This window comes from Solanum lycopersicum, chromosome 1 (genome assembly GCF_036512215.1).
Source record: "Solanum lycopersicum chromosome 1, SLM_r2.1".
Lineage (NCBI taxonomy): Eukaryota > Viridiplantae > Streptophyta > Magnoliopsida > Solanales > Solanaceae > Solanum > Solanum lycopersicum.
The window spans coordinates 41,747,618-41,775,129 of record NC_090800.1 but is presented as its reverse complement, the minus strand read 5'-3'; the positions used below and the strand labels follow the sequence as shown (position 1 = coordinate 41,775,129).

General features: G+C 33.5%; 1 protein-coding gene across 5 annotated transcripts; it reads right to left on the bottom strand.

Annotated features, from left to right (window-relative positions):
• Positions 1-1,020: 1,020 nt before the first annotated feature.
• On the bottom strand, positions 1,021-26,628 carry LOC101252807 (pumilio homolog 12). 5 transcript variants are annotated; one of them, XM_019214427.3, is made up of 7 exons: positions 26,259-26,628; positions 24,066-25,652; positions 23,806-23,968; positions 22,570-22,733; positions 22,064-22,322; positions 21,878-21,992; positions 1,021-1,273 (listed from the first exon to the last, which is right to left on the bottom strand). In XM_019214427.3, the coding sequence occupies exons 2-6, from the start codon at positions 25,601-25,603 to the stop codon at positions 21,885-21,887; spliced, it is 2,232 nt and encodes a 743-aa protein (XP_019069972.1). In that variant the 5' UTR covers positions 25,604-25,652; positions 26,259-26,628; the 3' UTR covers positions 1,021-1,273; positions 21,878-21,884. The 5 variants fall into 5 exon arrangements, with proteins under 5 accessions (XP_019069972.1, XP_069153671.1, XP_019069973.1 ...); XM_069297570.1 differs by having other exon boundaries at positions 1,021-1,267; XM_019214428.3 differs by lacking the exon at positions 1,021-1,273 and adding an exon at positions 19,703-19,818.
• Positions 26,629-27,512: the final 884 nt, after the last annotated feature.

The following is a 27,512-nucleotide window of genomic DNA, read 5'->3' as shown; positions in this document are numbered from 1 at the left end:
CAAAAAAGATAATTTTTTTTTATCAAAAACAAAATGAGTTTTATTTTTTACAATTAGTTGTTGATTTGTTTGATTAGAATGTGTATGCCTAATTTTTCATTTAACTTTAGGATTAAAATAAAAATATAATATGTGTATATATAATTTTAATATTAACTTTAAGAGTAAATAAATAAAAATATCAAATAATCTATGATTCTATATTGTATCTTAGACATTTAGATAATTTCACTTTATTCAGTCTTATGTATAAAGGAAATAAAAAATTTTAATGACTATATGAGTTTTAGGAATATTACAAAATATTTGGTTCAAATTAAGAATGTGGTTACACGTATTTTTTGAGACAATTAAAAATAAGCTCAAGGATGTGGTGACACATCTTGTCTAATAATATTATTAGCTTTTATTCATTTAAAACAGAGACTTATTAAAATTAACTTTACTAAATATGATGCAAAGAAGACTGTTATGTCTCTAAATATGAAAACCAAGAATGTGGTGTCGCATATAGGTTTAGACCAATTAAAAGTTCCACAATAAAAATGTGAATAAGTAATGTCCTGAAAATAATATTTCAAGTAAAAAATAAGTCAATAAAAGCGACTGTGCTAGAGCCACGGAACTCAAGTGATGCCTATTAACTTCTTCTAGGTAAAAGCATTCCTTACCCAAATCACTGGTTTGGAGACAAAAATTAAAGAGATATTTCCTTTTGATTAGGGATTAACAAAAAGGTGACTTGGAACAGCATAACTCAATTCAAAGTGGCGACTCTAAAAAAGAATTAAAATAATTCATAATCAATACCATCACTTAATGTCACGACCAGAATCTAGACCCCAGACGAGACCGGGGTCGTTGACCTCTCAGAGGTCACAGACAAGCCTACATACGTCATTCTTACTTCATCTAGGTTAATTTTAGCGAAAAATTTGAAACTTTTTATTGGCGAAAAGCTTACTAAACATTCTACTACATACGTAATTGTTCACCATCAACCATCTAATATTAAAATCATCAAATAAAAGAAACTTTTTATTATAACGATAAAGACGTACTTGCCAAAATGGCACCAATACAATGTTTGAACAAAAAAGGGAAAGAAACGCTAGTGGAATATACTCCACGAGCTTAATCCTACAACTAAGCTAGAATGTAAATGGGCAAGCATCCTCGAAATCATGAGGTCCTACCAAGTCCGGATGAATGCTCGACGTCCGGATAACTGCAGCATTGATCATGTAGCTCTAGCGTCCACCTGTGTCTGCACCTTAAAGTTTAGAGTTGTATAAGGTTAGTACACACTTGTACTAAGTATGGGTATATGCAAGCACACACCAAGGACATGCATGAGTAAGATTAGCTCTTTCCTAACAACATGATTATAGAAGGTCAAGTCAGTGGACTTGTCAAATTGAGATTAGGAAAGTGTGTGAGCTTTCCAAATTTGAATTAGGAAAGTGAGTGAACTTTCCTAATTTGGATTAGCAATGTCATGCCATGAGAGTAACATACATCATCATACTTATCATATTGCACACATCATATAACATCTTGCACAGAGAACATAACATATTGCATATAGCACATAACATTTTTCATATCATTCGTTCATATGCCATGAGACCTTGGAATCATGGACTTGACATCAAGACTTACAAAAAATGAGGGATCAACATATGGGACCTTAACTAGGGAGCCTCCCTTTAGCAAACATAGAATCTTCTTCATTCATTCATACGTACTTCATTTCATTTCATTCATAGGCTAGTGTAAACACCAGCTATACCTAGGATATAGTTTAAGACTTTCATCGGGTTCGTTGTGCAATGATCAAGAATGACCTAGTGTCATTACTTAAGTCTAGCTCACCTCTTGATTATCCTATCCTAACACCTTTGGTATCATTCATTTCATTATGTGCATCATTTGAGGCTAGCCTCATTCATTCATGGGGAACTTTAACTTTAACCGACATAGATCATGTGAGCATCATGAAATCCTGTGTCATGAAACCCCACAACAAAAAGAGGTGGAATCACCGGCAAAAGTGACCCAAAATATGCTAACGTACATCGAAATTGAACCCCGCCAGATCCTTATATTGGCAGTGTAGGTTCGAATACTAGGAGATATAAGGAAAACCATACCCGTCATACTGGAATGTCTCATCTCATGAGAGTTACGAGAACCTCCACCATTCCCAATAAAGTTCCATAACATTCAACTCATACATCATGGAAGCTGGCTTCTAGTATGAGGAAATCATATCCCAATAGACGATTTGTCATCTCATCATTAGTATTAAGTGTGTTAATCTCAATACTTTCATTAGAGTGTTCTTAGAGACTGGTCTCTTCATTAACTTTACACTATGATAAGTGAGTACATTTTGGTAACATTTACTTAGGCTCATTTGAGATTGCTCTCATTTTTTACATTAGCCTCATATCATGTTGTCAACACATTCATTAACATTAGCACATTTTCTCTTCATAATTACTCACCCCATTTTACGTGAATGTTCATTTCATCATATGTCAATGCACTTGGCCATTTAGTATGTTTCACACTCTTACTTAACCCTTTTAGGGTTATATCATTTCATCACATACATCTTAGGTTCACTTACTTTTAAACGTATGCTAGACTTATAAGTCTATACCTACAAGCCATGGGGCTTCGTTCATAGTTTGTCTAAGTAATTCATATTTACCCAAGATTATGTGGTACAAGACTTATGCATCTTGTAGAGATGCAAAGATATTGATATTGATTTTTAGAGGTAGCAATCATTAAATATTTACTTACGTATGACTTATGTGTCAATACAGAATTGGGCAATGGAACCCGATTTGGAATCCCTTGGACAACACTTAATCTTATTTTAAACTTGACAATCACATTTTTTAGATTTGGGGGACCCTAGTTCGATTCCCATCAACCCCATAATATTTCCTCTCTTTTTCTCCTCTCCTTTTTCGTTTAAGTCAAGGAGATTGTGGGTTCAATCCCTTACAAGCTCATTTTTTTTAATTTATCTCTTAATTTTCTCACCTATACAAGAGGTCATGGGTTTAATCCCCACTCTCCACATTTATTTTCTCCTTTATTTTTCTCCTAACTCTCTCATCCATTCAAGAGGTTGTGGGTTCAATTCCCACTCACTACATTAAGCATTCTTGACACATTAAGCATTACTTAGCTATCCATTTTTAGGGTTTCGTATTCGAGAGCCCTACATGGTTGGACCCAACATTTCCTAGCTCAACTAACTCCCCAAGTTAGTTGTCTTGGATGTAGCAAGGGTTCCGAGGTCTGGCTCTACGCGCATTAATCCGTGTGAACCCGATCTAATCGCTGGCATTCTAGACACATTGAGCATTACTTAGCATATCCATTTTTAGGGTTTTGTATTCGAGAGGCCTACATGGTTGGACCCAACCTTTCCTAGCTCAACTAGCTCCCAAGTTAGTTGGCTTGGATGTAGCAAGGGTTTCGAGGTCTGGTTTTACGCGCATCAATCCGTGTGAATCCGGTATGATCGTAGGCATTCTAGACACATTAAGCATTTCTTAGCATGTTCATTTTTAGGGTTGTTACACTTAAATTGATAAAACCCTCTCCACCATGCGTGAAAAGAGGTGTGAGAGTTAGTAATGAACTTAGACATACTTAACATAGTATCTCATAGGGTTAAAGCTATTAAGAACTAAGATATGTTTAAGGGAGTACATCCTAGTTTTCTAAAGTTAAAGAGAAGAACTAGGTTCCAAATCATGAAGTAATAGTAAGAGGACCTAAAATTGATACTTAGCATGATTAGTAGTATGGGATGATATGATAGCATTGAACAAGTATGACTTACGGTTACTAAAGAGAAGTTATGAGATAGGATTGTGCTATAGTTGCATTTTTAGTTAGTTGAATTAAGGTGAGACATCCTTTTAAGTTATGAGGATTAAGTTTATTATGAGACCAAAAGAGGGTGAATATGACTAGGATGACTTCAAGGTATTTCATCGTGTGAAGGGTAGTATGGGATGCCTTTAATGCATTACACAAGTGTGCCTTGAGGTTATTAGGAGTATGGTACCATCATGGTGGAGAGGTTTAAGACCTAACCATGCATATAGACTATGATTAAGATGACCAAAAGGGATACTTGGTTTGGGTAGTAGTATGCGATGCTAATTTTGCTTTGCACATGTATGCTTTTAAGGTTAATTGAGAATGGTGCTATTATGATAGAGATTTTTAAGATTGTCAGTTATGCTTATATGATTATGACATATCTCCTATGCTCATTAACTATTTCTTATGTTGACTTATGTTTATATGATGCCTATGTTAGAGACCATGCTATGACTATGATGATCATGTATGACTATATATCTATACTTGTGTCTTATGTTGACTAACTATTTTCATATGATCTTATGTTAATATGTTAGCTTTCATACTTGATACATTTTGTACTAACGCATATTGCTTACATTCTAATCAAGTGTAGGGTTGGAGAATTGAGTTGCTTTGGAGGCTAGGTTTCTAAGGTTCAAGAAGAATTTAAGAGTTGGTGAGTCCTCATAGCTTCGAGGACAAACCTAAGTTTCCATATGTAATTTCTTAATGTTTTATATTTAGTATGGATTGTATCCCAAGTCTTTACTTCAAGTGTTAATATAGATGGTTTCAGACAAAGATGTAGTAAAGGCTTTTGCATGTTTTTTTTTAATGAAAATGACATAAATTTTAAATGTTTCAAATTGTTTTCTGTTTTAATTCTATTACCTATATTATGATGCTAAGGACTTGTATGAGACCCCTTCAGGGTCAAGTACGTCATGTTACGTCTAGAGGGTACCCCTGGGTCGTAAAAAATTTTGTATTAGAGCACAAGGTTTTGAAGGTTCTAGGATTGTTTCAAACCCCATCTAGTAGAGTCTTGTTTATAAATGTGAAGCGCGTCACATTTATGAATAGGATGCTATTAGATTCTTATGAAAAGTCTCACTTCATCATTCTCTTAGTCCTGCAATAGAGTTTGGATCTGGTAAGCTCTTTTACTAAATACATGCCTTTGGCCTTCAGGGTATCGCTAATACAAGGGCGAATGCTAGAAGATAAGAGTAAGACAATGTGCACCAAAAGTTTCATCCCCAAGTACCATATGAAGCTCCTCCTCAAATTCCAAATGACACCTCCAATTGGAAATGCCACCCTTGCGGAGTTTAGGGCTTCTATGCAATTGTTCTCTCAAGGCTTGATGGCACAAGCCAATACAGAGGTGGTAGCTCTAGCAAACCCAATAAGGGGATGGATTCTTCTAGGGTGATAGATTTTTTTAGAATGAACCCTCCGGAGTTCTATGTCTCCAAAGTGGAAGAAGATTTCTTAAGGTTTTCTAAATGAGGTGTCTAAGGTGCTTGCTATCATGGGATTAACTTCGGTATAAAAACAGGAGCTAGCCTTTTATCAATTGATGGATGTAGCTTAAATTTGGCATGAGAAATGGAAAAATAGTAGAACAATAGAAAAAGGCTCAAAAGAGTGGGAAGAGTTCAAAACGGAATTTGTTGATAGGTTCTTTCCCCTAGAATTGAGGAAACAAAAGATTCAAGGATTCAAATCTTAATCTGGGGGGTACGGGAGTATATGAATGTGAAAGATTACGCTCTTAAGTTTTCCCAACTATCCAAAGTGTCTAAATTGGTGGTTAATGAATGTTGTTTCGTCAATGCTCATCCCTAGTATGAATATTTCCGTCTCATTGTGCATGCTCAACAAATTGAGGAGCCAAAGATTAAGAAAATGAATAGGGAGGTGAAAAGATATAGAGACTATGATGGGAACTTTTCTAGTGCTATGCCCGATGGACAAGGTAGGCATAAGACTAAACCAAAGTATTCTGGTCAAGATTATTTCAACACCTCTAGGTTTGACCAAGAGAATGGTAGTGTGTATCCATTTCCCAAGCCTACTTTCTCCAAGTGTGGGAGGATTCATTTTGGTAAGTGCCTAATCGGCATGGATAATTGTTATGGGTATGGGAAGGAGGGGCGCAAAATGAGAGATTACGCGATTCTTAAGGATAAGGAAAGAGAGAATAAGAAAGTTGCCTCTAGTGTTCGGATGATAATGTTGAAAAGAATATCAGGTTTTTGTTATCTAATCTAGAGAAAATCAAGAGTAATCTCCTCATGTGCTTTATACATTAGTAAATTTTTGGATTTTCTTGTCTTTTGTGACTTGTTATGTTGGACTTTGAATTTGTTTTTAGTATGCATGATGTTTAGAAAAGTTTGTGTAGGCTTAGTCCTAATGGAGGATAGTGTGCCTTTCTAAAAGGGTGATTATGTGCTTTATGTGTTTCCATGATTTCCTTGTGTGCATGTTCATGAAAATGGTTAGGTATTTTTAGAAATAAATTATATGCATTACTTAACTCATGTTTTAGTGCATTTGAGTAGATTAAATATATACTTCATCAGTTAAGTAATGAGCATGCCTTAGTTTGGAGTTGAAAGATTTCCTGCTTGAATAAATGCTTTTGAGAGTAAGCTGCATTTAGGCTCCATGATTGTATTTTGAGCATGTTTTAGTTACGAGATGTTATTTCCTCCTTGAAAATGAGTAAAATATATAATTTTATGCATTTTGGGTTGGTAGATGTAGTTCTTACTTCCTTGTGTTGCATTGAATGAGTTTGGTTTGGAATTTAAACTTTCTTGCTTGTTTGTGAATTTAGATATAGTGCATGCATAATGGGATGCTAATTTAGAGTTGTTACTTTAAGAAGTAATTAGAAATGTCACTCGAGGATGAATGGTCCCAAGGGGAATATGTAACACCCTGGAAATTAGGGAGTTGAATTAGTGAATTCTAGAGCCTTTTGTAAGAGTTTTGGAGCGTTGTTGAGAATTAAAATCAATAGAAATGATTCTTGTACGTAGAATAGAGGTTTTAGGGGTTGAACATATGGGTACAATCCCCCAAGGACCACCCAAGGGGTCCTTGAAGGGACCCAAAACAGTCCCTAAAATTCGGCATTTTTTTGTGATCTACATTTGGGGACCTACAGGCCGTAGGTCCACTCACACCCCGTAGATCTTTGTCGGGGGTCAAGTCCTGCAAGTTTAGAGTTTCAGACCTTACCCACGAGGTGAGTGACGCCCAGTAGACCCACCTACGGTTCGTAGGTGGGCATCTGTAGGTGCTTAAAGTTTTTAGCATTTTAGTTTAAAGTTGGAGTTTCGGAAATTAATATAGTTATTTATAAGGTGTTTAGGGAGGATTATTAGTTATTTAATTTACCTCCTACATAAGCTTAATAGGCCCCTAAACTAACTCATTAATTCATTCATCTTAGAAGTCCCAAATTACTCTTTAGATATTCTGTCTCAAAGAAGTGAAGAAGAAGACAAAAGAAAAGGAGAAGAAGAGGAAATCAACCTAGGTTGTTTCTCACCATTGATTCAAGCATAGTTAGGTATTTGAAAGAGGTATGTGAATTTGAATCATCTATGGGTTCTTGAACCCATTGATCCCTCATAGTTTCCCCACTTGTCAAATCAAAAACCCCGTTCTAGATAGGGTTGTGCTTGCATTGTGGGTAGGATGTGGGTATGATTTTAATCAAGTGGATACTACCCAATTATGATTTTTTTATGATACTATGATGATTTCATGATGATTTCATGTGATTTCTATGATAAACCCTAGTATAAGTTTATGACGGTGATATTTGTGGGTAGATGCCACTAAGAGGAAAAGTTGAGAGTTCGTAGGTGAACTTCCTAAATCATGTCATGTATAGTAATTGATTAAGGTTACGATCATATATTCATGAATTAAATATACTCTATTGTGTATAATTGATCTTGAGTTGTAAAGTTAGAATTGTACCTTTATGATCATTTTAGACTAGAATCACCCATTAATGAAAGATGTGATCAAAATACCTTGAAATCTAGGTATAAAGAAGAGATTAAGAAAGAAACCTTGAGTGTCGGGTTTGTGATCATGATATCAGGGGCTTTAGGGTGAATATAATTTGATTAACTATTGCTGCTAAGGATTTAAGAGTAAATTCAAAAAGAGAATAGAAGAAGTCTAATAGGTTAGATTGTGGTGAAAGGTCTATATTCACTAACCTACCTTATGAATGCTTAATAGATTAAAGTGATAGAATCACTTTAAAATGGATTGTTTTTCAAATACATTCCTCCATGAGAAATGAGTGTTAATCAAGGCTTAACAAGTAAGATTTGGGTTTATTCTTGGATCCAAGTGGATATTGCAATGAGATGGAGTGTCACATAAGATGGGTTCTGGACTCCAAGAAAAAAGGAGAGTGACACCTAGTTGATGTGAGGGCTATCCAAGTTAAAGGTGTAACTCTTACATATTAGAGTGTGGGTTTTCCACAAGTTAGGTCTCATGAGATGAAATCTTTCACGTAGTTGAGTTAATGTTTCTAGTAGCAATCTTCATATCCTTTGAACAATGAAATGCTTTAAAAGTATCGCATAGTGTTTAAAATCATAAAGGAACTAAGACTTATTTAATGAAGTAAATCATAGTGTTCAAGAGTGTAAAGGAACGTAGACATACTTAAGAGAGTATCTCATAGTGTTCGAAGTGAAGAGGGGCTAACACATGCTTAAGGTAGTATCTCATCGAGTCCATATTAGTTACAAACTGAGACATACTTAAGATAGTATCTCATAGGGTTCAAGGTATTAAACTAATATGGGCTTAAGGGAGTACCTCCTAGTGTTCTAAAGTTAAAAACAAGAACTAGGTTCCAAATCATCAAGCAATAGTAAAAGGACCTAAAAGTGATACTTAGCATGATTAGTAATATGGGATGCTATGATTGCATAGAACAAGTATGACTTAGGGTTACTAAAGAGATGTTATGAGATAGGATTGTGCTATAGTTACCTTCCTAGTTATAGTTCACTAAATATAAGAGATCCTCTTAGTTATTAAAAGTAAGTTTATAACGAGGCCAAAGGAGGGTAAATATGACTAGGATAACTTCAAGGTAATGCTTTGTGTGAATGGTAGTATGGGATGCCTTTCATGTAAGTGTGACTTGAGGTTACTTAGGACTATGGTACCCTTATGGTAGAGAAGTTTAAGACCTAACCATGCTTATAGACTATGATTAAGATGACCAAAAAGGGATACTAGGCTTGGGTAGTATTAAGGGATGTTATTCTTAATTTGCACATGTATGCTTTTGAGGTTACTTAATAATGGTGATATTATGATAGATATCAAGAAAATTCAATTATGATTACATTATTATGACTTATATCCTATGATCATTAACTATGTATTATGTTGACTTGTGTTTATATTATGCCTATGTTGGAGACCATGTAATGATTGTGTTATTATCGCTTATACATATATCATATGTTGACTAACCACTTTGAGATACTCTTATTTTGATATGTTGTCTTTCATACTTGCAACATTTTCTACTAACGCATATTGCTTACATTCTAACCAAATGTAGGGTTGGAGACTTGAGTTGCTTTGGATGCTAGGTTTATAAGGTGCAAGAAGACTTAAAGAGTTGATGAGCCCTTATAGATTCGAGGACAAACTTATGTGATTTCCTTATATTTTAGACTTTGTATGGGCTGCGTCCCAGGACTTTATTTCATAAGTTTATATAGAAGGTTTGAGACAAAGACATAGTAAAGGCTTCCACATGTTGTTTTTTTTATGAAAATAACATAGATTGTAAAACTTCAACATTTTTTATTTCTATAACCTATCTTATGATGTTAAGGTCTTGTATGAGACCCCTTGGGGGTTAAGTACGCCATGTTACGTCTAGGGGGTACCCGTGCGGAATTTTTTATGTAAAAAAAAGTAAAAAACAAGTGAGGAGCCCCGTAGTCAAGGTCTCATGGATGGGGCAGTAGGTCGATTAAGTTGGGGACTAATGGGTCTTTTCTAAATTAAGTAAGGATTAAGTGGTGTCATTTTACACTAATCTAGACAACCTATATAAATAATTTAGACCCCTAAACTAAGTAATCCAAGTCATTATTAATAAACTCCCAAAAGAAACCTAATTACCTCTGAAATATTCTCTCTCTAGAAGAAGAAGAAGGAGAAGGAGAGATTTAATCAACCAAGTAATTAATATAAAAATTACACTTAGAAATCATAATAATAGTAATAATCAACATTTCAAAATTAGTAAATTTATATTTATTGATGAGAAACACTAAAAATATGCAACACCCACATTTTATAGTACTTTAATACGACTTGCTTACATATTATATTCCTTTTGTTAGGTGAGTTGACAATGTTTTACTTCATGTTGATCAACAATTTAACTATCATACACGTCTTTTTGGTAAAAACTATTAAACAAAATTGCATATACTAATAGTGAAAAGGTTACGAGTCTAAAGAAGGAGGAGGAGGAGGGGAGGAGGAAGAAGAGGAAGAATAGGGAGAGGGTTCAAGCTAGGTCAATTCCTCTGATCTTCAAGATTTTGTGGGCATTGTAATCCAGGTATGATGTATATTCGATCATGGATCCCTTTCATTCATCGAGCCCCATGTTTTTCCCAATTTAGAAGAAGAATTCGCCAAGTCAAACTAAGGTTTCTTCTAATGTTATGGGTTATGATCCTATAGAGTGGATTATAATTTTTTATTTTATTTTATGATATAATTAAATATTTTAGAATGATTATACATGTATTAATAATTAATCAATGATTCTAGAGTGAATTTGATGTAGTTGGGTTTCATGCCTTGAAAGTGGAAATTGAGGGCTTAGATATGATCTTCTATGATTGATGAATTAAAATATATAGATTACTTGAATTTGAAGTGAATAGATATGAATTTCTTAAGAGTAAAACTTTTAAACATGAATTGACTAAGATCAAGTATGTATGATGAATTATGAATTGTAATGTTTGAGATTAGAATTGTCTTGAGACTAAGACATGCATGATGAATGATTATTGTTAGGGATTTTGAATAAATCTTATATGTTGAGAATAAATCTCATAAGTTGAATTATGACTAGTAGGTCATGAGAGTGAAGCTATAATGATGATCTAAGGCAAGTCTTTGAGAGGGAAGCTACATGATGAATGTTGAACTGTATATGGTATTACTGTGGAAGGTTTACCCACATTGACCTATATTATGAATGTATGCATGTTCTTATAAAATATAAGCAAATGCTTTAAGAACTTTGAGAGTGAAGTGTTAAAGACTATGTTGTTATCTCTTATATTTATAGTTTGTGTTATGATGTAACTCTTATGATTGTGGTATATGTCTTATATTGACTAACACTTATGATTTAATTGTGTTGATGATTTATGATAGACATCATATATGGTACATGGTTGTACTAACGCATACTTTTGCCTACATTCTTAATAAATGTAGGGTCCGGCGATACCGACTTTCATCCTCGTGGTTAGGTTCATAATAGAGCAAGAAAAGAAGTTTTGGTGAGTCCTTATATAATTCTAAGGCTTTATCACCATGTAATTTTATATTTCATTTTAGGTAAAGAATTGTGGTATGGGTTGCATCCCAAATATATTCATGTATTAGATGGTTTGAGACAACTTTCGTAAACTTCTTCTTCGTTTTATGAGACTTTGATTGTATTGGAAAGAAATGTTTTAAAAGTTCCACACCATTTTGTATTATCTAATGTTATGATATGTTAAGCGACTTGTATGAGGCTTTTTGAAGTCTTGTATGTCGTGTCACATCTAGGCAGTACCCCTAGGTCATGGTACTTTATTAACCTCCCCTCTCTCCATTTCCACCTTGCCAATCATTCCAACCACTATCTTTATCATTCTTACAACCTTGGGTCCTACCTTATCGTTGATAATTGGTGTGAGAAACCCCTATCTGGTTTTCCAAACATTTAACATTCTCATTTTATAATACCTCAAATTTCACATTATTCGTCACTATCCGTTGTTGGTTCCGCTCGCATTTACCAACTAAAGTCCATCTCCAATGACATGTTTAGAAAACAAATCAAGTTTGTTTATCATTTTGGACATAATTTTTTTTTGGGGGGGGGGAGAGAAAAATGTTCTAACATTATATGAAAGAGATAATTAAGGACATAAAAATAAATAAACATATGATTATATGAAATTTGCATAAAAAAAGTGAAATAAATAGTGAAAGAGAAATTATAGAGGAGAAATAAGATGTATGTGTATAAGAATTTTAGAGAGAGGGAAAGGGGGGGGGGGGATTAATCTGGTTACTATTGAAATACAACCAAAAGTACGAAAATTGTAAAAATTCTTGCATTACATTAAGGATAAGAAATGTTGATATTCTCGATTTTTTTCGCAAAAAAAATTGTAGACAATCAATGTAGAGAAAGTTTTGATGTGATTTAAGTTACTTATTGTGAAGAGTTGTTGATGTAATTGATTTTTAATAAAGTGAAATTTGCATAAACAAAGTGTAATAAATAGTGAAAGAGAAATTATAGAGGAGAAATAAGATGTATGTGCATAAGAATTTTAGAGAGAGAGAAAAGGGAGAGATTAATTTGGTTACTATTGAAATACAACCAAAATTACGAAAATTGTAAAAATTATTGCATTACATTAAGGATAAGAAATGTTGATATTCTCGATTTTTTTTGCAAAAAAAATTGTAGACAATCAATGTAGAGAAAGTTTTGATGTGATTTATGTTACTTATTGTGAAGAGTTGTTGATGTAATTGATTTTTAATAAAGATATTTTAGGTAAGAAGATAGAAGTTCTAAAATTTGAAAGAGGGAGAAAAAAAGAGGAAAGAAGGAGAAGAAAGAGAGAAATTTGAAAAATACCGTGAAAAAATCAAAAAGAAAAAAAAAGATTACAATTATCAAAGAATAAAACGTGGTTAGTGAGTCAAAAAATAAATATATCAAAAAAACTTTTTTCACCAAAAAAAGACAGATTTATATTCAGTTTAATATATAAGTTGTCATGTTGTGTCATTTTTTAAAAAGAAAACTCAATATATCCATTGACAAATTAATTTAACTGAAACAAATTACATAGCCATCTTTGATTATCATATGAAAAACTGGCCAAATCAGTCGAACCGTACTGAACTGATTTATGTTATTTTTAAATAAAACTATGGACTTTTATCTAAGTGTATAATAGTACTGAACAATTTTGTTGTTCTTTTAATTAATGAAAAACCTGAAACATTCCTAAACCAAACTGAATAATCTTACATGTATGTAAATATATTTATATATTAGTATATGTTAGATTTTGTATAAAACATATTTTGTCACTTTTTCAATATAAATATAACATAGGTCGTAGACCCCTGGTGACGACTTTGAGCATGTAAGACCCTGAGATGACTTAGGTGAACTAGAGCCTAACGTGTTTCTCTTGTTGGTCTAAGGTCCTAAATAGGTCTAATATATGGTATACAGGCAGTAGCTAAAGTATTAGGTGCATTGGAAGTAAAACGTCAAGGGACGACCAAGACGTTCGACGACTAAGTCATCTATGTGCCTCATATGTGATTTTATGTGTTAATATGTGGTTCATGAGGTTGTAAGGTCCTTAAATGATTTATTATAGCATGTATAGGAATTGTGTCGAGTTTCGTGGAGTTTGGAGATAAAACGTCCATGATGTTTGAATGATGTGCCTTGAAATGACTTTGTGTATCTAGGCATATTTCGTTGAGTTTTACGTATTCGTTTTGGATGAAATTTAAGTGAGAGGTTCTAAATTCATAGAAGATCATGTTTGGGTTGGAAACGCCCGGGCAAACATCCCCAAGGACAAAGCAAGGGTCCTTGAGGAAGGACAACTTGGTGTCATGACTACCCAAACCACGGAGAAAATCGATGCCCAGTGGGTCAATCGATGCCCTGTTGGTTGGGTATCGTCATCAAATACTTAGACTAAGAAGCAAATCCTGCATTTTCCAGGCTCTGACCCAATTGATGGTGGACAGCACGGTCCGTGCATGGGCTGACGCCCCGTCGATGGTAGCTGCGTGCAGTTTAACTGTTAAGTTAGGCGTGATATTGTAATTTCACTACACATCCAAATAAGAGCGCGGTTTATTAAGGGTATTTTGGATATTTTAAACAAGTATATAAGTGTTTAACACTTAGAGTATTTCATTCTTCCAAATTCAAAACTCCAAAATCCCTTAAGAACTCCCAAAGACTCCATTGAAGTCCAAAAGCAAGGAAGATCTTGATTTGACGTTTTGAGTGGAAATTCTTCATCAAAGTTAAGACTTAGTTTCATCAATGTATGCCTTTTGATCCTTGAAACTCATTTCATCAAGGAGCCCCAATTATCAAGATGTTTTTCAAAGTTTTCAAAGTTGAATTGTCCAATTTCATGATTTTATCATGGGTTCTTGCATTAATGATTTCGAAATATTGAATAATGATTTAATTGATTTTGTATTTATGATTTTAACCTAAATTACCAATGAACCCATGAATTGGATGAACCCTAGATTTTAACTAAGTTTTGGGTTATTTGATATTGATCTAATGTTGATGAATTCTTATGTAGTTCTAATGATGTAATAATTGTAGTAAATTGAATCTAGGTTGTATTAGATTGATGAATTTACATTTATTTGACCTAGTTCATTGATTATTGTAGTTTATATGTTGAATTGTTGGTTATGGCCTTGGGTGTTATCGAATTGAGTAAGTTGAGTTTGGATTGAAGTGTTGAGGATGATGTGGGGGTATGCTGCCCTATTTCCTTTAACTTGGTGTTATTTATACTTAGATTCTATTGTGATTGGTATGGTCCACTTGTGGTGGCGGTGTTATGTGTTTTACTTGCAATTGATGTGGCCTTGTCGGCGTTACTTTATGCAATATGATGATATTGGCCTTGTTGGAAACTACTTGAAATAATATGACTACTTGGGTAGTTTGATTTTGTGAAGCATGGTAATATCGATCTACATGTAGAGTCATATATGTATTCTTCTATTCATGTTGTCTTAGGTGACCATGTTAGACTATGCCTTTGACATTATGTGTATAGTGTTAGGGTTGAGTCTTGGTTATTCCTACTTGACTAATGAGTCTATATTGTTTACATTTATGATGTTAGGATAGTATATAGTATGACTTGAAGATGGTAGGTTTGTTCCTATGTACTTCTAGAATTGCATTGTAAGTTAAAGGTGAAGTATGTGGTGTCTTGTCTTGGTTGACTTGTGTCTCTTACTTGATATATGTATGATTATGAATATGTGATGTCTTGATTTAGGGTGTTAGAACTCTTAGTATTGAACGTATGAATGACATGTGACCTTAATGAACTTAAGAGAGTCTTTTATGTAAAAACCTTGACTCAGTGTTAATGTTGAGATTGTTGAAGTCGTAAGATGTAATGGTATCCTTCAAAGTAAAGGAATGATAGGCTTAAGGTTAATTGACTGGAACAACATCATATTAATCCTTAGGAAAGTCATCACGAGCTTCTTATCGCCATTGTGAGGTATCCCAGTGGACCTTCTTTGGTAGGGTAAATGTGATTGGGTTATGAACTTGTTATGGAACCCTTTTATGATAACCTAATATGTGAATTACTCTATGAGAAAGAAGGCTAGCACCGAGTGAGTATGGTAAGGGGAAGTAGTTCTAGTTAAAGAGTGAGACTAGATACCAAAGTATGTCCTTCATATTCCTTAACCATGTGCCTACATGGAATGTGTCTAAATTCTACCCTTGGCAAGTAGAACAACCTCATTGGGGTAGGATAGAACTCTGAATTCCATGTCTTTCTATCATGGTCTATGTTGGTTATTGCCTATTTTAATCATATGGAATACCTATTAGCACTAGAGAAGTTTATGAGGTTTAGGTGGTGGTATAGGACGCTATCTAGACATTGGGCAATAGGATTTGAAGGTGTTACTTGGAGTTCCTAGGTCTTGTCTAAGACTATTAATTGAATGTCCTTTATGTGATGTATGAGTCTCTTAATGAACTAATGAACTAAAAAACTAATGACTTAGGTTATGAAGTATGTAAATGAATAAGTACCTAATCTAAAGAGACTTAAGGATTCATTAGCTAAAGTGTGAAAAGAGCATAAGAGATGATCTATTCATGTCTTATCTTTTGAAGTCTTGAGGATGACTCTAGTTAGGGAAGATGTCTGGTGTTGTGTACATGATCTAAGCCTTAGGTAGTCGTAAGGACTATTTAGGTAATATTGAAGAGGTCAATCATGGACGTTATCTTCTTGATTTATTTAAGTAGGTCTTTTGATAGCCTTTGGAAGGAGAATGTTATATCATCTATGTGTTGGTTTGTTAAGTGAGAGGAATTCTATTCTAGGGAGTCTATAGAATCTCTTAAGTGTGTGTGTAAGGGATTGTATGGGCGGTCGCTTCACAACTCACTCAAGTGAGACTTAGAATCACCTTTGGTAAAAGAATTTTACCTTGATGTTTATGATGCTTTGTAAGTGTGTATATGACTCATTATAAGTAATCTTAAGGGTCGTTTAGGAACATCTTGAGAGGGTGTATGGGCGGTCTCTCTTTGTGTGACTTAAGTGAATCTTAGGATAGTTTTAAGTGAGAAGATTACATGCTAAAGGGCGTCTAAAGTGAAGGATAAGTAACTTCACTGTACAATGAAGTAATTCACTGTAACAGTGAATTGGATTTACTGTAAAGTGGGTCCAATAAAAGTCTGGTTTCATGATTTTTATGCATAATGCCATACTTAATACATCTGGTTGTACTAATTCATGCTTTTATCTATCTATATAGTTCTTGGTATGTGAGGAGCTTTTGGGAAGTGAAAACTTGGACCGTAGCATTGTTCAAGTGAAGTTGAAGTATGTCCTCATTTGACTCGAGGGCATATATGTCTTTCATGTTTTCCATTTGAAGTATAGTAATAGACTAAGTATTTCTATATTCATATATTTGAAGTATGGGTCATGTCCCAAGTATTCTTGTGTCTTAAGATGATAAGATTGAGACTTAGTATTTCCTATTGCTTCATATGAAAGAGATTTTTAAAGACTATATTATGTTTTGTGAAAAGTTTTAATTCCGCACTACTTTTCACTATGTTTATGCGATGAATGATATGAAAGGGCTTGTATAAGACCTCCAAGAGGTTGAGTATGCCGGTTACAACCCGAGATTGTACCCTAGCTTCTAGGGTGTGGTTTCGGAATGTGACAGAGTTGTTCTCCTTTAATTAGTCTTTGATTAGTTAGGTTTAAAAATAAGAAAATTTCGCAAATAGCCACCAAAAAACTTGTTACGCTTCATAGCTATAGTTTGCTAATTATGATTCATAGCTACATGTTAGAGAGATGAGAGAGACAAGTGAGAGAGGGTAGAGAGTGGAGAGAGGTGAATCGTATATGTATATTTGTCGAATCATGCGTGTCTCTCTCTCTCTCTGTGTGTGTGTACATATATATATATATATATGTATGTATATATGTATACATATGTATATATGTATACATATGTATATATGTATACATATGTATATATGTATATATGTATACATATGTATATATATGTATACATATAGCAAGCGAGAGTGGACGAAGGAGAGAGGTGAACAAGATTGGGAGAGAAGAGGCGTGCGATAGAGGGCAGAGAGTGGAGAGATGAGAATTGTATATGTATGTAGATAATTGTGTATATATAACTGATATAAATATGTATTTGTATATGTGGCGAGCAAGATTGGGAGAGAAAGGAGAGAGCTGAATAAGATTGGGAGACAGGGGAGAGAAGTACGACTGAGAGGGCAGAGATTGGAGAGAGGCGAGTTGTATATGTATGTAGATAGTTGTGTATATATAACTGGTATACATGTGTATTTTTATATATAGCAAGTGAGATTGGGAGTAGGAGAGAGAGGCGTGTGATAATGGGACAGGGAGAGAGGGAAGAGAGTGGAGAGAAGCTAATTGTATTTGTATATTTGATATATAATTGCATATGTATATGTATAATTTTTATTTGTTAATTTGTATTTGTATATTTATAAAGAGGGGAGAGGCGAGAGAGAGGAAGATAGGAGAGAGAGAGAGAGAGACATAGTTATAGCTAAAGTTAAGCTGTGAATAGTAATTAATGAACACTATAACTATGTTAACTAATTAACTAGTATATATTTTCTTATTCACGTAATTTTCCCTTAAAAATGATGTTATAATAAAAGTCATCGAACAATACGACAAAATCTATGCAAACATTCCTACTAAAAGATAAAGATCAAACAATAAGGTAATAAAATGTTACATTCTTAGCTTCTATGTAAAGAATTGAAGTGCCTCTTCAAGATATACTTGAGAAAGATATATTATAATAATGGTGTAATTTGAGGTCATACTTCATAAGTAAAAAAAAATGAAAATTAATCGAACCGTACCGATATCAAAGAGAAATCTATATGATTGACATAGATTTTTTAAAAAATCTAAGTATGTTATACATTATAAAATACCAAAAAATTGGAATGATATAATTTTTTAAAAATAAGCAATCGGATAGTTCCATTAATACCTTAAATTTAGCTAGAACGTTGAACCATCAAGTGTCCAGCCAAAATCGAACCGTTCTTGATGTGTAGCCCTTACTAGATATATTTAGTTTTCTTCTTTTTCCAAATTACCTAATATATCTTTGACTTTTGAGTTTGATTTTTTCCCTTTGTTTATGCTCTATGTGTTTGTAAATTTACGTGAGTGAGTTTTCTTAGGCTTTAAGCTGTTGATAAACCTGCAAATTTTGTTAAACTTAACAACGTGTTATTTGCTTATAAGGATAATGCATAAATATTCATCTAGCCTATGATCAAAATTTTAGAGACACTAAACTTAATCAAGATTCTATACCCTTGAACTCATTATTTGTATTTTTGTGGGCCTTTTTTGTGCTGATGTGTCACCTTCAACCACCTAAGTTAGTTATGTTTATACACACTTGCCCGCCATGTGTGTAAATAATTTTTTTAATTAAAAATTATTTTTTATAACAAATGAAAATTTTAAAAAGTATTTCTTAATTTTTATAAAAATAATATTTCGTAATTTGTTTTTAAAAAAAATTGAATTTTCTTTAAGAAAAATATTCTTATATTTTTATCTTGTATTTAGTTAAGTTAACATGTTTTACCTTGTATCGAAACAATTTTTTTTACTTACATTCATTTTTTTTCTCTTTCATTTTTCTATTGAGTTTATTTACTGTCTTTCGTTTTGATTTGATTTCAAATGTCTTGTCTTTAAAATAAGTTAATTTTGAACGTATATCAAAATAAGTGAAACAAATCATATAAACATAAAAATATTAAAATATTAAAAGTAAAGGACACTTTTAAATTGTCTTTTTTATATACACACAATTTATTAAAAATAATTAAAAGTGAGAAGATAATAGATTAATTGAAAATTTAAAGTGTAAAAAATTTGATAAATATTTTACAAAGAAAGAAACAAAAATAATTAAATATATGCAAGTTATATTATCAATAAATATGTATACTAACTAATTATAAAGTGATCAATTAATAAATGACATGTGTCAAATTTGTGCATTCATCACTTGCTTTCAAGAGAGTGTACACTCTCTATGACACGTCAGTGTTTGTGGTGTATTGTTTATATGTACACTTTAAAAATGCAATTTAGGTTTTTGCACTTTCAGGTTTTTTGGATATTTTTTAGCCAAAAATTTCATCCTCCGTGTAAGGTATTTTATCATACAGTTAGGAGCCTTAACCCCCTACAATGTCAAAATAAATATTATAAGTGAACATCACAGGAGTGTTTGGTATAAAGCAATAGGGTAGGCATTCGGTATTTGTTTTTCGTTTTCCAAATTAGAGGTTCGATAATTTGATAAACGGTAAATTTACCTTCGATTATATATGGTATTCGATATTATCATATTGAATCTATAGCTGATTGTATTATAAAATTAATACTATTTTTCCCATCATTTTTATTTTTTTATGTGGAGGTACGATATTGTAGAAGATCAACAAGTAAGAAGACATCACATTAAGAAAAGCAAATTGATACAGCTAAAAGACATTTATTTGGATTGTTTATGCTTATTCTTTGACATTCTCTTTGAACTTGTACCAATGAGTAATAGATATGTTGATATATGACATTCATTAAGTAACTAATTTGGTATTCGAGACACACTAAATATCAAATGGTACTAATATGTCATACCAAACCCAAACCCAAACCCAAATATCATAATACTAAAATTTACTCCCAAATACCTCCAAAAATTTCTATTCGATTCGGTAATCCAATTTTTGATATTTTATGTCTAGCCCTATGAGTCAAAATGTTTTCCAAAAAACATAAAGCATAGAGTTAGAGTTAGGATCGAGGTTATATCAAGCTTTGAGTAGGATTCACATCCTAAGTCAAAATTTAGGTTAGAGTTATATCACAACTAAGATAGTAAGGTCTTGAGTTAGGGTCAGAGACTAGAAGCTATGAGTCAAGTATAAGGCTCAAGGTCGAAATTCAAGTCTTAGATTAGGGTCGTGGTCAATAGTCATGTCAAGTTTTGGTGGGATCTCAAGTCGGGTATGTGGTTAGAGTTAAGGTTGATAGTCTAATCGGGTCAAGAATCAAGTACCGAGTTAAGGGCATGATTATGAGTCAAGAGTCGAGGTTCAGGACAAAGAGTCAGGCCGTGGGTCAAGGTCAAGCTTAAAACCGGGTCTCGAATCCCAACTCTTGACCCTAATCAAGGACCCAACTCCTGTTATCCTGCAATATCCTTGCTTAGAACCTGATTCCCCTACTTGGATGACACAAGACCCAACCCATCTCTCGACCCAGACCTGAGATTCTCGAAACCAAACTACTGATCCCAATCTAAGACATAGAGTTGACCTCGAACCTGACATGATTCATAACTCATTAATTGATTCTCAATTTAGGATTGAATCGGAGTCGAGGACCAAGAGTAGAATTAGGTCTCGGGGTCGGGTCCCAAGTCAAGATTAGAATTTACAGTATAGTCCTCGATCAAGATCAAATTTCAAGTCGGGTGGTGAGGTTGAAATAGATTTTTGAAAATAAAAACTTGTTACTTCATATTTGAATTATTTTCCTTAAAATTGAGGAAATAAGTCCATTTTGAGAGAATTTTCCAAAATATTCAAGACAATCAAACATGAGAAAAATTGAAAAACATTTTTCATTCGTACTGAACACACCCAAAACGAATGTTGAAAAAGGAGGAGCTACATTTTCCATTAAATGTGGTTCAGACTTCGTCCATCATGCCATTAAAAGTATAAGGCATGGAAAACAATATTAGTAATGAATAAATGTAATTGGTGGCTACAAAAGCATTCATCCAAGGCATAGATACACACCTTCAAAATTGATTACTTCTACAGAAACATGTTCTGTTGATTCCCATTCCTTTCACAGACGCACAGGGAAGAACGGAGTGGAAGGAAAGGCATTAGCAGAAATATACAAAGTTATTTAGTTCCTTCAAAGAAAGATATGGAAGAAATTTTCTAAAAGATGGTAACATGTACTCAAAAGCATTGATCTACATGAAAATACCATCTGTTTCCAAGCTTCAAAACTTGGTTGCCCAACCTATGGAAACAACTTTAAGGCAACTCTTCGCCTGCTTATTACTCCACATAAATTACACAATCTGTCTGGAAAAACATATAGGTTAAGTTGAATGAAAGTTCCACAAAACAAGCCCTCCCAAGACCCAGGAAGAAAAAACCAATGCGTAGTTGAAACAACTTAAATACTAATGTAAGATTTGGATAATTTTATTATACCTGAAACTTATTTTTTAAGACTATTGCATGAGAGGACCTTCTTTCCATAAGGACTGGTCCGTAGAACAGGAACATGGGCTCTCACAGCCTCCACCAGTGCAGTATGCAAGGTTCCCTACATGTCAAGAAATTGTCAAGATCAAATGTTTCCAATTAAGACATTACAAACAGTGGTAAACTAACGACCTTTGAGATATTTAGAGCAGCTTGGATAACATAATTGCCATATGGGTCTTGCATGATCTGGTCTAGTCGAGGATCACTTAACAGCTCCTCAATGATATATGAAGAACGTTCTTCATCCACATGCTTAAGACATTTCTCTACCACATTACTGCTGTATTTTTGCATAGAAAGGTCTCCAAATTTACCCCGCACCTGGTCAAAGATATTTGTTGTTGCCCAGGAAAGACGAATGTCAAAAATATATTGCACAACATAATTCCTGCAAAATGGAAAACAACGGGACTTACTAAAGATAAATCATTCTGTATATTATACAGGGAATGAAATCAGACACTTAAACTTGACTAGCATGAGTCACATTTCAAATTTCTAGATTGAGTCTTCCGAGTTTTCAAACTTCGCATTAATAAAATTGATACAAATAATGATGATGTTGAATTTATGAAATAAATTATTGTCTACAACCATAAATTACAAAGTCCTGCTGTATAAAAGAATTGACATACCCAAATGGATCTTGAGAAAGTACCAATGCATTAGAAGTGATCTCATAGATTAATCGATTTCTTTGTCCACCGTCAGATTGGCTAAGACATTTCTGTAGCACACAGCAACCATGACGATCTGTAGCAAGTTCGACACAATTGGTAATAGCAGCTTCAAACAGGAACTGCAAAAGAAAGAAATTTGTGTCCAAAGTTAAATTTTTGTGGCATGCAAAAACTAAGCAATGAAGGAAACCTCAAACAGCTAGGTATGTGAAAACTAAATGAACCTCTCCAGCACTTTCTAGCCAAAAATTAAGTGACAAACAATTTTTAAAAATAAGAAACCTTGTAAAGAAATCACTTCAACAAGAATGAACAATATCCCTACAATGTTAGATGGAGGCATCAGTAATCAGAAATCCTCTTCTCTATGATATGCTACCTTAAGTTTCTTCAGTTTGAAAATATCGGGTTAGGATATTAATAGAACTAACACTACGAATACAATTCATTTATTTTATCCCAATACGAAACCATATGAACTGTTTCAAATAACCGACACTACAGTTGCAAAATATCCCTGCAAAGTCATGGTAGAAACCTAATAAGGTTGGCATAATCAAATACCCTAAGACAATCTGCTGCGGCACAATCAACCGACGTCCTTGAAGTTTAAGAGTACCAGTCACTGATGAAATGACATCAACCCAACAAATAGAAAAGACAAGATATTAATCATGATTATGTGATCTAATAGTTCAACAGTTTATGTGACACTTTCCTTTTTACTCCGTTCCAAATGGTCAAGGAGTGTTTTAGACAACATATTTCAAAATTCGTCTTTTTTCCTTAAAATTTGTGTCATGTCAAATGGTGTCACATAAATTGGAACGGAATGAGTATCATTTTCCAATGTATGACAACAAGATTGACTATTCTGAATCTTGATTACCACTTAAATGCTATCCATGAAAAAATCAAATTCATCCGAAACTGGATATTAGTATATAACTGCTGAAACAACCAACAACAAAGAAATCTGAATGCTTATCCTATCATCAAGTTGCACTAATATTGGATATTGACTCTACGGTTCACCTCAGTATACTACATAATGGATTGCTATTCTTTACCTAAAAGGAGCAATGAAGTTGTCTCCCCAACATTGTAACAACTCAGCCCTTTGATCTCTAAACTAGAGGAAATATCAATGTGTAAAACTACTGCCTATAAATGAATACATATGCAACTTACTTCTTTATACTCAGGTGTTAAGTATTGCAAGCACCGCTGCGCAACATGGTTACCGTTCATGTCCTTGATTAAATTCACTAAACCAGGTTTCAATGAGGAGACAATCATGGAAAACTGCTCTGGTGTTTTAAGAGTTTCAATAACTTTTTGAACAGCTCGGGTCCTGCAGTTAAGAAGAAAATATAAAATAATTGTGAAGAAAATGAACAGAAGCAGCTTGGTAAAGAAAAAATGACTTTTCATAAAGAGAGAAATCAGACCCGTGCATGTCACATGAAATTCTTACAAGATCCCCAGCTATTCTAGTGATTGAACGAAGTATCTGCATTCTCTGACCTTCGTTGCACACTTCAAGAAGCTTTTGAACAAGGTAATTGCCAAAGGGGTCAATCATGAGCTCCACGATGTGCACAATAATCTCAGGAAAGATCTTTTCAACATCTTCTGAAGATCCTTCAGCAAATTTCCTCTGCAAGAAGCGACATCCATTTTGATCCTTTGCCATGAGAAAGATTCTTCCAGCAAAATCATCAATTAAATTATACTCCCGAGACTGTGACCACCGATGAAATTTGAGATCAACAACATCAGGAGAAAAGCTTCTTGATTCTAGACAATCCAAACGAGATTCTGCACTTGGAGAATGGAAACTACGCTTCGAATAAGCGTTGGGAAAAACTCTTCTATTTCGATTCATATTTGAAAGATAGTTGGTTCCTCCAAAAGAACCAAATTTAGCAGACTTAACTGGCTCCGGTCCATGTGATCTTCTTAACATTCTTTCAGGAATGTATTGTTTATCTGTTTTGTCTAAACCTTGCAGCACATCAGAACCCATTGAGCAAAACAGGGAACTTAACGGGTTTATACTTCTTGAAACTTGCTGGTTGAAGTGAGGAATCGGCATCTCACTGAATGGTTGCCGGGAGCTACTATTGATTGATCTACTTGTGATTGACCCATTAAGTTGAATTGGATACTGATTATCTAATTGCTGAGCGTGAAGTTGCTGCATATATAAGAAATAATGTTGTTCCTCTTCAATGTGTCGACATGGTCCATGGTGTCGTTTAATTTGTGAGTGAAAGTACGGAACAGGTGATGTAACATCCAAGAAAAAATGTTGTTGATTGGAAATTACTGGAATATCTACACGATGAATTGGTGGAAGTAGGTGAACACCTGGCACTCCAGGAGGTAATGCTACAGCTGCAGATATGTTTTCCATTGTATGTACATATCCACTTTGGTGCCCACCAATACTTGGACTAAATCCATTAAAAGAACTGGATAGATTATTTGGTGTTCTTGGAGAGGGAACAACTAAAACTTGTGAATCCAAATTCGAAGGGATTTTACCTAAGCTATTTTTGCATTGTCCATTCACAACAGCTAAATGGTCCAGCAACGGCGTAGAATTAGCCATAGGAGCTGAGAAGGCACCTTCTTTTACACGCAACTCAGCAAATGCAGACGCTATAGCCTGTTCATTCGGTAAGTTTATTTCTTCAGACTCAAACCTCTTGTTAGGTAGCTGCTCAACTCGGTTACAAAATTCCTTTAACTTGCCTAATATTATCTCATTGCTCATATATGTCTCAGTAACACCAATAAGCTTTGACCCATCCCCATTTGAGGATGTCAAATTAATATCTTTTGGACAATTGATGACACCTGATTCCTCAGAATATGAATTCCCAGAAGTAACATTTGGAATCTCACCCAGAAGTTTCTCAAACTCATCATTTTCCAGTTCATTCACCCCATTCTCCATTTTCTTAACAACAACAGGCAGCATCAAGATTATTCTTCAGAGTAATGAGCAAGATTTATGGGTCTCTTTCTTTCTATACAACAAAGGAAATTGAAAGTGAGTCACAGCACATAGTCCAGTACACATAACACAAAATTGGCTAAAACCTTAACTTAAACATTAAACGTACTCATGATTAATATACCAATTTAATCACCAAGAAAAAAAATCAAAATACACAAAGTACAACCAACAACTTTGCACATTCAATTCCACAAAAATTTGTCAAATAAAGGGATTGTAGGACAAGCAAAAACAGTGAATAATAATTCTTCAAAAAACTCAAGTCTCCCGTATTTGAAAACAAGCAAGCTATTGCAGCTCATTTTTGTCCAATATTTTACAACGTATTTTAAAATTGATAAACCAAGGTCAAAATACCCAGTTACAGAATGTCTGATCAGACCCACATGTGTCCTCGATATTGACGTCAATACTATACATATAAACACTTATACACAAACAAAGCAAAATAAAATATTACATCAGATTCCGTCAAGATCAATTTGATTTGTCAGAAGAATCAAAACCAAATACTTTAGATCATCAAAATCAAATAAGAATCTAACAAAATACTCAACCATTGTCCCAAAACCCTTGATCAAACACATGTAATAATAAGAGCAAAATAGACAAATACCAGTGAAGCATTACTGATCAGAGTAACACTAGGAATCGATCATATCATCAATTTCATAAAAGTGACTTTCCTTGATTTCAATTTAGAATTACAAAAAAGAAAAAAAAATAGGGAGATTTTGTTGAATTGTGAGAAAGTGGAAAGTGTGGCAAGTAATGGAAGTGAGGCGGCGTGAGAAGAGTTTACATATGACTATAACTGAAGAGAGAGAACGAAAGAGGTGGCATTCATCGACAAATACTATGTTGTTGTATTTGTATCAGTTTTACATCACATACACAAACCCAAATTGAAACAAACACACCAAAAATTTTAAACATTGGAAATTATTTCAACAAAGTGCACAATTTTGGAATGCTACATTCAGATTAATATTATTATTATTATTATTATTATTATTATATACCCATGCATGCCTTTTGCCCTTCTCACATTGTTTGGTACGTTTCTGGTTTTCTTACCAAGTTGACGCTTTTTTAATTAACAACTCTTTACTCTACTTCAATACTACTATTTAATTAGTATATATGAGTTATATACGATTATTATATCATTAAGTCCCCTAAAATCGTAATTGCACATAGCTAATCATAATTACTATTAGAATTAGTAATCTAAAAGTAACATGCTTAATTATAGTGATGGTGTAAAAGATATATATATATATATATATATATATATATATATTCTTTTAATTATTTTAAGCGTAATACTTTAGTCCTTATGATAGGGTTTAATAAAAGTATATTATTATATTTTATATTTACTGCTATTTCTATATAGTTTTTATGGCATGCTTTTCTTATGTTTTATGGTCTTACAACATGCTATAATTATAATCTCCTTTATCGTCTATTTGTTAAAGACTTTATGATGCAATTTTGAATACCATTTAAAGGTAAAAAGAATTGTGTGCACCTAGTTGCTTCTTTTATTTTATATACCTATGTTTTCAAAAAGTTTAATTGATAATCAAATATAAATAACTTCATATAAAATCATTTCTTTTTTTCCTCCCTCTCTTCTTCTTAAATTATTGAACAATATTTTTTTTGAAACTATTTACATTTGATGATCTGAACAATAATACTTTAAAGAAGTGGGTTTTGAATTTTGGATATGAAAAAAAATTAAAATTGAGTGTGTGTTATTTTTTTGTAAGCACATTTGAGGTAAATGATATGTTAAGATTAAACCTCTTCATAGAAGTATAGAGCGATTGATGTTCAAATATGTGATCTAATCAAGATTAGG